General features: G+C 38.4%; 1 protein-coding gene across 3 annotated transcripts in view; it reads left to right on the top strand.

The window, feature by feature from the left end:
• The window catches only part of hop (tyrosine-protein kinase hopscotch), a 179,597-nt gene that overhangs the window by 161,177 nt on the left and 5,921 nt on the right, over nt 1-12,499 (top strand). For all 3 annotated transcript variants that reach the window (XM_071685057.1, XM_071685056.1, XM_071685055.1), the window contains one exon: nt 2,615-2,750. In XM_071685057.1, the coding sequence (XP_071541158.1) occupies nt 2,615-2,750 (136 nt within the window). The remainder of the gene's footprint in view (nt 1-2,614; nt 2,751-12,499) is intronic.

Below are 12,499 nucleotides of genomic sequence, written 5' to 3'. Positions count from 1 at the left end.
AGGTGGAAAGATGGAATGAAAAAGATTTTGAGTGATCAGGGCCTGAACATGTAGGAGGGTGAAAGGCATGCAAGGAATAGTGAATTGGAACAATGTGGTATACCGGGGTCGACGTGCTGTCAGTGGATTGAACCAGGCATGTGAAGCGTCTGGGGTAAACCATGGAAAGTTCTGTAGGGCCTGGATGTGGAAAGGGAGCTATGTTTTCGGTACATTATACATGACAGCTAGAGACTGTGTGAACAAATATGACTTTTGTTGTCTTTCCTAGCGCTACCTCGTGCCGTGCACATGGGGGGGAGGGGGTTTTCATTTCACGTGTGGTGGGGTGGCGGCGGGAATGATTAAGGGCAAACAGTATGAATTATGTACATGTGTATATATGTATATGTCTGAGTGTTTATATATGTATATGTTGAGATGTATAGGTATGTATATGTGCATGTGTGGATGTGTATGTACATACATGTGTATGTGGGTGGGTTAGGCCATTCTTTTGTATGCTTCCTTGCGCTACCTCGCTAACGTAGGAGACAGCGACAAAGTGTAATGAATAAATAAATATATATATATATATATATATATATATATATATATTTTTTTTTATTTTGCTTTGTTGCAAAATAAAAATATGCCCCACAGGCATATTATAGTTGATAGAGATGCTCTGTGGAAGGTATTAAGAATATATGGTGTGGGAGGCAAGTTGTTAGAAGCAGTGAAAAGTTTCTATCGAGGCTGTAAGGCACGTGTACGTGTAGGAAGAGAGGAAAGTGATTAGTTCTCAGTGAATGTAGGTTTGCGGCAGGGGTGTGTGATGTCTCCATGGTTGTTTAATTTGTTTATGGATGGGGTTGTTAGGGAGGTGAATGCAAGGGTTTGGAGAGAGGGGCAAGTATGCAGTCTGTTGTGGATAAGAGAGCTTGGGAAGTGTCAGTTGTTGTTCGCTGATGATACAGTGCTGGTGGCTGATTCGTGAGAAACTGCAGAAGCTGGTGACTGAGTTTGGTAAAGTGTGTGAAAGAAGAAAGCTGAGAGTAAATGCGAATAAGAGCAAGGTTAATGGGTACAGTAGGGTTGAGGGACAAGTCAATTGTGAGGTAAGTTTGAATGGAAAAAACTGGAGGAAGTGTTTTAGATATCTGGGAGTGGATTTGGCAGCGGATGGAACCACGGAAGCGAATCATATATATATATATATATATATATATATATATATATATATAGAATACCTGTGGTCTTTGTTGTCTTTTTCTAGTGCTACCTCGTGCATGTGTGGGGGTTGTCATTTCATGTGTGGCGAGGTGGCGACAGGAATTAATAAAGGTAGCAAGTATGAATTATGTACATGTGTACATATGTATATGTCTGTATGTATATGTATGTACATGTTGAAATTTATAGGTGTGTATATGTGCGTGTGAGGACTTGTATGTATAATACATGTGTGTGTAGGTGGGTATGGCCATTCTTTCATCTGTTTCCTTGTGCTACCTCGCTTATGTTGGAGATGGCGACAAAGTATAATAAAAAAAGAATAAACCTGTGGAAAATTATCAGGTTAAAGGTAAGAAGCTGTATGCAGCTTTTATGAATCTGTTGAAGGGGTGACAGAATGAAGTGGAATGCTTTATGTGATGTTTATTGGATATATGGGGTAGATCAACAATTGTCCATTGATGTGAAACCCTTCATACTGAGGAGCATATGTATGTGTAAGAGTGGATAGAGAGTTGAACGAGTTTCAGAAAACTTAGGCAGAGGTGTGTGATGTCACCATCACTTCTTAACATGTTTGTGAAAGGAGCTTCTTAACATGTATATGAAAGGAATGATGAGAGGAAATCAGAGCTAGGAAAATGTAGAGATGGAGTGTGATAATATATTGTGGCTAGTGACAAACCTGTTCGCTGATGAAAATGTGTTGTATGCCAATAGTGAAGGAGTTGCAGAAGGTTTTGTTTTTTATGTTGTAAGCATAAGCAATTGAAGGGAAATGCAGGTGTTACTAAAGTAATGGTGCTTTAAAGGAAACGGTGAAAGTATAAAGTAAGTTGGGTTTTAAAGGAAACGGTGAAAGTATAGACTTTGCAAAGTCGTATAGAATAAGAAGAAAGTATACTAACCTGTTACAGATATTGAGGATGAAGGACTGTAAGAGGTGACTGAATTTAAATATTTGTGAGAAATTTTGAGTAAGTTTGGTGTTATGGAAGGAGAAAGAAGGTTGAGTGCAGTATAGGATAGAAGAGTCACTGGGTTCATTAATAGAATAATGAAGTAGGGATGTAAATACGGAAGTGAAAAAAGGATACAGGGACAGCATAGTCCTCTGATCCTAATGTATGCAGCTGAAACGTGGACTTGGGATGAGTCAGATGTCAAGAATCCAGCCTTTGGAAATGAGTCATTGGAGAGGAGCTTGTGGTATGACTTAATTGAATGAAGAGAGAAATGAGGGACTTTGAGATTCAGTATGGCAGGAAATGCAAAGGGAATGAAGCGAGTGGTAGAGTCTGTGAAAACATAATACTTTGAATGGTTTGGTCGTTTAAAAAGAATGCAAGATGGGATAGCATCAAATGATCCTTCATTAATTTATGGTTGGTTACAGGTATGCCCTTGAATGCATAGAGAAGGGCAAATTTTCACACAAGAGTGATGTTTGGTCATATGGTGTCACCTGCTGGGAGATGTTCACTCGGGGACTAGAGCCAGACCTTCCCCAAAAACCAGAGAGCCTCTTACAAGTTAGTATTATTTATTTAACCTATATGTGTTTGCTGAGGGTGATGGATGATTTGTACAAAAGTATATGTATGTGAGTAGGATAGATGGTCAAAGGGCATTATTGGATAATCGGTTAATTTATAGGCATGTAAAAGAGATTTTTGGATGTTAATGTGCTCAGAGGGGCAGCTGCATCACTATCTTGTGGAGCTGAAGGTGAAGATTTGTAGAGGTTTTCAAAAAAAGAGAATGTCAGGGAGAAGAGAGTGGTGAGAGAGCAAGCTTGGAAAGGAGACTTTGGTGAGGAAGTAACAGGAGAGATTGAGAAGAATTGCAAAATGTGAGAGCAAATGACATGAGAGGAGTGGGTGAGGAATGGGATGCATTCAAGGAAGCAGTGATGCTTTGTGCAAAAGATTCATGTGGCGTGAGAAAGGTGGGAGGTGGGCAGACTAGTAAGGGTAGCGAGTGGTGGGATGAAAAAGTTGTTAGTGAAAGAGAAAAGAGAGGTATTTGGATGATACTTGCAAGGAAGGAGTGCAAATGAATGGGAGATGTATAAAAGAAAGCAGGAGGTCAAGAGAAAGGTGGAAGGGTTGAAAAAGATGGTAAATGAGAGTTGGGGTGAGAGAGTATCATTAAACTTTAGGGAGAATAAACAGATGTCTTGGAAGGAGGTACATAACTTGTGTAAGACAAGAGAACAAAGGGGAACATCAGTGAAGGGGGCAAGTTGGGGAGTAAGAACAGGTAGTGATGAAGTGAGGAGATGGAGTGAGTATTTTGAAGGTTTTTGAATATATTTGATGACAGAGTGGCAGATATAGGGTGATTTGCAAAGTGTGAGGCTCGGGGAGAATGGTTTGGTTAAGAGTTGTGGAAGATGAAATGCGGCAAGACGGGAGGTTCGGATGGTATTGCAGTAGAAATTATTGAAAAAGGTATGACTACGTTGCTGATTGGTTGGTAAGGATATTTATTGTATGTATGAATCCTGGTAAAGTGCCTGAGAATTGGTGGAATGCATGTATAGTGCCATTGTACAAAGGCAAAGGGGATAAAGGTGGATGGATATTGATTGAGAGGGTAAAGGCATGTACGGAGCATCAGATTGGGGAAGAGCAGTATGGTTTCACAAGTAGTGGAGGGTGTGTGGATCAGGTGTTTGCTTGGTAGAAAGTGTTGGAGAAATACTTATAAAAAAAAGATTGATTTGTATGTAGCATTTATGGGTCTTTAGAAAGCATAAGATAATGTTGATAGAGATACTTTTGGAAGGTCTCAAGAGTACATGGTGTGAGAGGTAAGTTGCTAGAAGCAGTGAGAACTTTTTACCAAGAATGCAAGACTTGTGCTTGTAGGAAGAGAGGAAAGTGATTGGTCCCCATTGAATGTCTGTTTCTGACAGGGGTGCCAGTTGTATTCATTGTTTCTGACAGGGGTGCCAGTTGTATCCATGGTTGTTTAATTGGTTTATGGATGGGGTGGTTAGTGAAGTAAATGCAAGTTTTGGAGAGAGGGGCAAGTATGCAGTCTGTTGTAGATGAGAGGGCTTGGGAAGTGAGTCAGTGGTTTGCTGATAATACAGCGCTGGTGGCTGATTTAGGTGAGAAACTGCAGAAGTTGGTAACAGTTTGGTAAGGTGTATGAAAGGAGAAAGCTGAGAGTAAATGTGAATAATAGTAAGGTTCAGTAGGGTTTGAGGGACAAGGTAATTGGGAAGTAAGTTTGAATGGAGAAAAATTATGCTAATTAGTCGAGTAATTAGCACACGAATATTAATATAATGAGTCCATGTTAATAAAAGGAAATGCAGTGTTTTGATTCAAAGTATGTAATCATCACAAAGAGTACTATCTATGCACAGATTTTCATGAAAATTTGAAGAACCTTAAAATCTGAGTAAAATGCAAGGCTATATATATAGCTTTGCAATTTTCTTTATTTTCTTAAAATGGATTTTCTTTAAAATTTCGGTATAGATACAATTGTGTTGAATAACAATGTGGTGAAAATCTACAAATTAGGCTAGTTAGTGGAGTAATTAGCACAAATATTAATATAATTATTTCAGTTGTTAATAACAAGGTTAATATTAGGAAATGCAATATTTTGATTTGAAATAAATGATGAGCATGAAGAATACCATCTATACACAGATTTTCATTAAAATCTGAACTTAAAAATCTGAGGAAAATTCAAGTCAGTTATCGTGATTTTCTTGAAATGGATTTTCTTGAAAATTTTAGTATAGATGCTATTCTGTGTGCTGAATAAGAATCTGTGGTCAAAATCTACATATTAGGCCAATTAATGGAGTAATGAGCACAGGAATATTAATATGATTATTTCAAGTGTTAATTTATTATACTTTGTCGCTGTCTCCTTCGTTAGCGCAAGGAAACAGACGAAAGAATGGCCCAACCCACACACATACACATGTAGATACATACACGTCCAGACACGCACATATACATACTTATACATCTCGATATTTATTTATTTTGCTCTGTCGCTGTCTCCCACGTTAGCGAGGTAGCGCAAGGAAACAGACGAAAGAATGGCCCAACCCACCCACATACACATGCATATACATACACGTCCACACACGCAAATATACTTACCTATACATCTCAATGTACACATATATATACACGCAGACATATACACACATGTACCTAATTCATACTGTCTGCCCTTATTTATTCCCATCGCCACCTTGCCATACATGGAATAACAACCCCCTCCCCCCTCATGTCTGCGAGGTAGTGCTAGGAAAAGAAAACAAAGGACCCATTCGTTCACACTGTCTCTAGCTGTCATGTAATAATGCACCGAAACCACAGCTCCCTTTCCACATCCAGGCCCCACAGAACTTTCCATGGTTTACCCCAGACACTTCACATACCCTGTTTCAGTCCATTGACGGCACATTGACCCCGGTATACCACATCGTTCCAATTCACTCTTATTACTTGCACACCTTTCACCCTCCTGCATGTTCAGGCCCCGATCACGCAAAATCTTTTTCACTCCATCTTTCCACCTCCAATTTGGTCTCCCACTTCTCCTTCCCTCCACCTCCGACACATATATCCTCTTGGTCAATCTTTCCTCACTCATTCTCTCCATGTGCCCAAACCATTTCAAAACACCCTCTTCTGCTCTCTCAACCACGCTCTTTTTATTTCCACACATCTCTCTTACCCTTACATTACTTACTCGATCAAACCACCTCATACCACATATTTTCCTCAAACATCTCATTTCCAGCACATCCATCCTCCTGCGCACAACTCTATCCATAGCCCACGCCTCGCAACCATACAACATTGTTGGAACCACTATTCCTTCAAACATACCCATTTTTGCTTTCCGAGATAATGTTCTCTACTTCCACACATTCTTCAAGGCTCCCAGGATTTTCGCCCCCTCCCCCACCCTATGATTCACTTCCGCTTCCATGGTTCCATCCGCTGCCAGATCCACTCCCAGATATCTAAAACACTTTACTTCCTCCAGTTTTTCTCCATTCAAACTTATCTCCCAACTGACTTGACCCTCAACCTTACTGTATCTAATAACCTTGCTCTTATTCACATTCTCTTAACTTTCTTCTTTCACACACTTTACCAAACTCAGTCACCAGCTTCTGCAGTTTCTCACATGAATCAGCCACCAGCACTGTATCATCAGTGAACAACAACTGACTCGCTTCCCAAGCTCTCTCATCCACAACAAACTTCATACTTGCCCTCTTTCCAAAACTCTTGCATTCACCTCCCTAACAACCCCATCCATAAACAAATTAAACAACCATGGAGACATCACACACCCCTGCCGCAAACCTACATTCACTGAGAACCAATCACTTTCCTCTCTTCCTACACGTACACATGCCTTACATCCTCGATAAAAACTTTTCACTGCTTCTAACAACTTGCCTCCCACACCATATATTCTTAGTACCTTCCACAGAGCATCTCTGTCAACTCTATCATATGCCTTCTCCAGATCCATAAATGCTACATACAAATCCATTTGCTTTTCTAAGTATTTCTCGCATACATTCTCCAAAGCAAACACCTGATCCACACATCCTCTACCACTTCTGAAACCACACTGCTCTTCCCCAATCTGATGCTCTGTACATGCCTTCACCCTCTCAATCAATACCCTCCCATATAATTTACCAGGAATACTCACTCTTATCCCCTTTGTACAGTGGCACTATGCAAGCATTCCGCCAGTCCTCAGGCACTTCACCATGAGTCATACATACATACATTAAATAACCTTACCAACCAGTCAACAATAGTCACCCCCTTTTTTAATAAATTCCACTGCAATACCATCCAAACCCGCTGCCTTGCCAGCTTTCGTCTTCCGCAAAGCTTTTACTACCTCTTCTTTGTTTACCAAATCATTTTCCCTAACCCTCTCACTTTGCACACCACCTCGACCAAAACACCCTATATCTGCCACTCTATCATCAAACACATTCAACAAACCTTCAAAATACTCACTCCATCTCCTTCTCACATCACCACTACTTGTTATCACCTCCCCATTTGCCCCCTTCACTGAAGTTCCCATTTGTTCCCTTGTCTTACGCACTTTATGTACCTCCTTCTAGAACATCTTTTTATTCTCCTTAAAATTTAATGATACTCTCTCACATCTCTCATTTGCCCTCTTTTTCACCTCTTGCACCTTTCTCTTGATCTCCTGCCTCTTTCTTTTATACATCTCCCACTCATTAGCATTATTTCCCTGCAAAAACCTTCCAAATGCCTCTCTTCTCTTTCACTAATAATCTTGTTACTTCAGCCCACCACTTGCTACCCTTTCTAATCTGCCCACCTCCAACGCTTCTCATGCCACACGCATGTATATACATTTATATATATATATATATATATACATTTATATATACATATATATACGTATATATACATATCTGTATATATAAATATATATATATATATAAATTGGAAAGGATCACAATTTTGCACGTTAAGATATTCCTATGAGTCAGGAATATATATATATATATATTCCTATTACTATGAATCCATGGGGAAAATAAAACACGATAATATTAATAATTTTATTACACACACACACATATATACATATGTGAAGCGTGGGAGGTGGGTCGATTAGAAAGGGTAGTGAGTGGTGGGATGAAGTAAGATTATTAGTGAAAGAGAATAGAGAGGCATTTGGATGATTTTTGCAGGGAAAAAATGCAATTGAGTGGGAGATGTATAAAAGAAAGAGACAGGAGGTCAAGAGAAAGGTGCAAGAGGTGAAAAAGAGAGCAAATGAGAGTTGGGGTGAGAGAGTATCATTGAATTTTAGGGAGAATAAAAAGATGTTCTGGAAGGAGGGAAATAAAGTGCGTAAGACAAGGGAGCAAGTGGGAACTTCAGTGAAGGGCGCCAATGGGGAGGTGATAACACATAGTGGTGATGTGAGAGGAGATGGAGTGAGTATTTTGAAGGTTTGCTGAATGTTTGATAATAGAGTGGCAGATATAGGGTGTTTTGGTCGAGGTGGTGTGCAAAGTGAGAGGGTTAGGGAAAATGATTTGGTAAACAGAGAAGAGGTAGTAAAAGCTTTGCGGAAGATGAAAGCTGGCAAGGCAGCAGGTTTGGATGGTATTGCAGAGGAATCTATTAAAAAAGGGGGTGACTGTATTGTTGACTGGTTGGAAAGGTTTTTAATGTATGTATGTATGACTCATGGTGAGGTGCCTGAGGATTGGCGGAATGCTTGCATAGTGCCATTTTACAAAGGCAAAGGGGATAAGAGTGAGTGCTCAAAGTAGAGGTATAAGTTTGATAAGTATTCCTGGTAAATTATATGGGAGGGTATTGATTGAGAGGGTGAAGGCATGTACAGAGCATCAGATTGGGAAAGAGCAGTGTGGTTTCAGAAGTGGTAGAGGATGTGTGGATCAAGGGTTTGCTTTGAAGAATGTATGTTAGAAATACTTAGAAAAGCAAATGGATTTGTATGTAGCATTTATGGATCTGGAGAAGGCATATGATAGAGTTGATTGAGATGCTCTGTGGAAGGTATTAAGAATATATGGTGTGGGAGGCAAGTTATTAGAAGCAGTGAAAAGTTTTTATCGAGGATGTAAGGCATGTGTACGTGTAGGAAGAGAGGAAAGTGATTGGTTCTCAGTGAATGTAGGTTTGCGGCAGGGGTGTGTGATGTCTCCATGGTTGTTTAATTTGTTTATGGATGGGGTTGTTAGGGAGGTGAATGCAAGAGTTTTGGAAAGAGGGGCAAGTATGAAGTCTGTTGTGGATGAGAGAGCTTGGGAAGTGAGTCAGTTGTTGTTCGCTGATGATACAGCGCTGGTGGCTGATTCATGTGAGAAACTGCAGAAGCTGGTGACTGCGTTTGGTATGGTGTGTGAAAGAAGAAAGTTAAGAGTAAATGTGAATAAGAGCAAGGTTATTTGGTACAGTAGGGTTAAGGGTCAAGTCAATTGGGAGGTAAGTTTGAATGGAGAAAAACTGGAGGAAGTAAAGTGTTTCAGATAACTGTGAGTGGATCTGGAAGCGGATGGAACCATGGAAGCGGAAGTGAATCATAGGGTGGGGGAGGGGGGGCGAAAATCCTGGGAGACTTGAAAAATGTGTGGAAGTCGAGAACATTATCTCGGAAAGCAAAAATGGCTATGTTTGAAGGATTAGTGGTTCCAACAATGTATGGTTGCGAGGCATGGGCTATGGATAGAGTTGTGCGCAGGAGGATGGATGTGCTGGAAATGAGATGTTTGAGGACAATGTGTGGTGTGAGGTGGTTCGATCGAGTAAGTAACGTAAGGGTAAGAGAGATGTGTGGAAATAAAAAGAGCGTGGTTGAGAGAGCAGAAGAGGGTGTTTTGAAATGGTTTGGGCACATGGAGAGAATGAGAGGAAAGATTGACCAAGAGGATATATGTGTCGGAGTTGGAGAGAAGTGGGTGACCAAATTGCATGTGGAAAGATGGAGTGAAAAAGATTTTAAGTGATCGGCGCCTGGACATGCAGGAGGGTGGTATACCGGGTTTGACGTGCTGTCAGTGGATTGAATCGGGACATGAGAAGCGTCTGGGGTAAACCATGGAAAGTTGTGTGGGGCCTGGATGTGGAAATGGACCTGTGGTTTCGGGCATTATTGCATTACAGCTAGAGACTGTGTATGAACGAATGAGGCCTTTGTTGTCTTTTCCTAGCGCTACCTCGCACACATGAGTGGGGGAGGGGAATTGTATTCCATGTATGGCGAGGTGGCGATGGGAATGAATAAAGGCACAGTGTGAATTGTGTGCATATATATATATATATACACCTGTATATATACCTATATACACCTGTATATATACAGGTGTCTATAGGTATATATACAGGTATATATACAGATGTATATATACAGGTGTATATACCCGAGTATATATACAGTTGTATATAGGTATATATACAGGTGTATACACCTGTATATATACTCGGTTATATACACCTGTATATATACCTATATACACCTGTATATACCTATATACACCTGTATATATACCTATATACACCTGTATATATACTCGGGTATATATACAGGTATACATACTGTTATATACACCTGTATATATACTCAGGTATATACATGTATATATACCTATATACACCTGTATATATACGTGTACACACCTGTATATATACTCGGGTATATACACCTGTATATATACTCGGGTATATACACCTGTATATATACTCGGGCATATACACCTGTATATATACTCGGGCATATACACCTGTATATATACTCTGGTATATACACCTGTATATATACTCGGGTATATATACAATATATACTCAGGTATATACACCTGTATATATACCTATATACACCTGTATATATACTCGGGTATATATACAGGTATATACACTTGTATATACTCAGGTATATACACCTGTATATATATACTCAGGTATATACACCTGTATATATATACTCAGGTATATATACAGGTATATATACAGGTATATATACTCAGGTATATACACCTGTATATATACCTACATACTCATTCTACACCTGTATATATACCTATATAACCGAATAAATATACCTGTATATATACTCGGGTATATATAGGTATATACACCTGTATATATACTCGGGTATATATACCTACATAGTATACACCTGTATATATACAGGTGTGTATAGGTATATATACATGTGCACAGGTATATATACAAGTGTATACTATGTAGGTATATATACAGGTGTATATACACCTGTATATATACAGGTGTATATACACCTGTATATATACAGGTGTATATACCTGTATATATACTCAGGTATATACACCTGTATATATGCCTATATACACCTGTATATACATACCTGAGTATATATACAGGTATATACACCTGTATATATACAGGTGTATATACACCTGTATATATACAGGTATATACACCTGTATATATACCTACATAGTATACACTTGTATATATACCTGTGCACATGTATATATACCTATACACACCTGTATATATACAGGTGTATACTATGTAGGTATATATACCCGAGTATATATACAGGTGTATATACCTATATATATACCCGAGTATATATACAGGTATATTTATTCGGTTATATAGGTATATATACAGGTGTAGAATGAGTATGTAGGTATATATACAGGTGTATATACCTGAGTATATATACCTGTATATATTCGAGTATATATAGGTATATATACAGGTGTATATACCTGAGTATATATACAGGTGTATATAGTTATATACACCTGTATATATACTCGGGTATATACAGGTATATACACCTGTATATATACCTACATAGTATACACCTGTATATATACCTGTGCACCTGTATATATACCTAAATACACCTGTATATATACAGGTGAATTTAGGTATATATACAGGTATATACTCGTATATATACAGGTGTATTTAGGTATATATAGGTGCACAGGTATATATACAGGTGTATACTATGTAGGTATATATACAGGTGTATATAGGTATATATACAGGTATATATAGGTATATATAGGTATATATAGTTATAGGTATATATAGTATATACCCGAGTATATATAGTTGTATATAGGTATATATACAGGTGTATATACCTGTATATATAACCGAGTATATATACAGGTGTATATAGGTATATATACAGGTGTATATAACCGATTATATATACAGGTGTCTATAGGTATATACACCTGTATATATACCTATATACAACTATATATACTTGGGTATATACAGGTATATACACCTGTATATATACATATACACCTGTACATATACCTATAGACACCTGTATATATACAGGTGTCTATAGGTATATATACAGGTGCGTACAGGTATATATACAACTGTATATATAGATATATACAGTTGTATATAGGTGTATATAGGTATATATACAGGTGTATATATACAGGTGTATATAAGTATATACACCTGTATATATATACCTATATACAACTGTATATATACTCGGGTATATACACCTGTACATATACCTATATATATACCTGTATATATACCTACATAGTTATACACCTGTATATATACCTATACACCTATATATACCTATACCCACCTGTATATATACTCGGTTATATACACCTGTATATATACTCGGGTATATACACCTGTATATATACCTATATACACCTGTATATATACCTATATACAGGTGTGTATATACTCGGGTATAT

This window comes from Panulirus ornatus, chromosome 39, assembly GCF_036320965.1.
Source record: "Panulirus ornatus isolate Po-2019 chromosome 39, ASM3632096v1, whole genome shotgun sequence".
NCBI lineage: Eukaryota > Metazoa > Arthropoda > Malacostraca > Decapoda > Palinuridae > Panulirus > Panulirus ornatus.
This window is presented reverse-complemented; position numbering and strand designations above follow the sequence as displayed.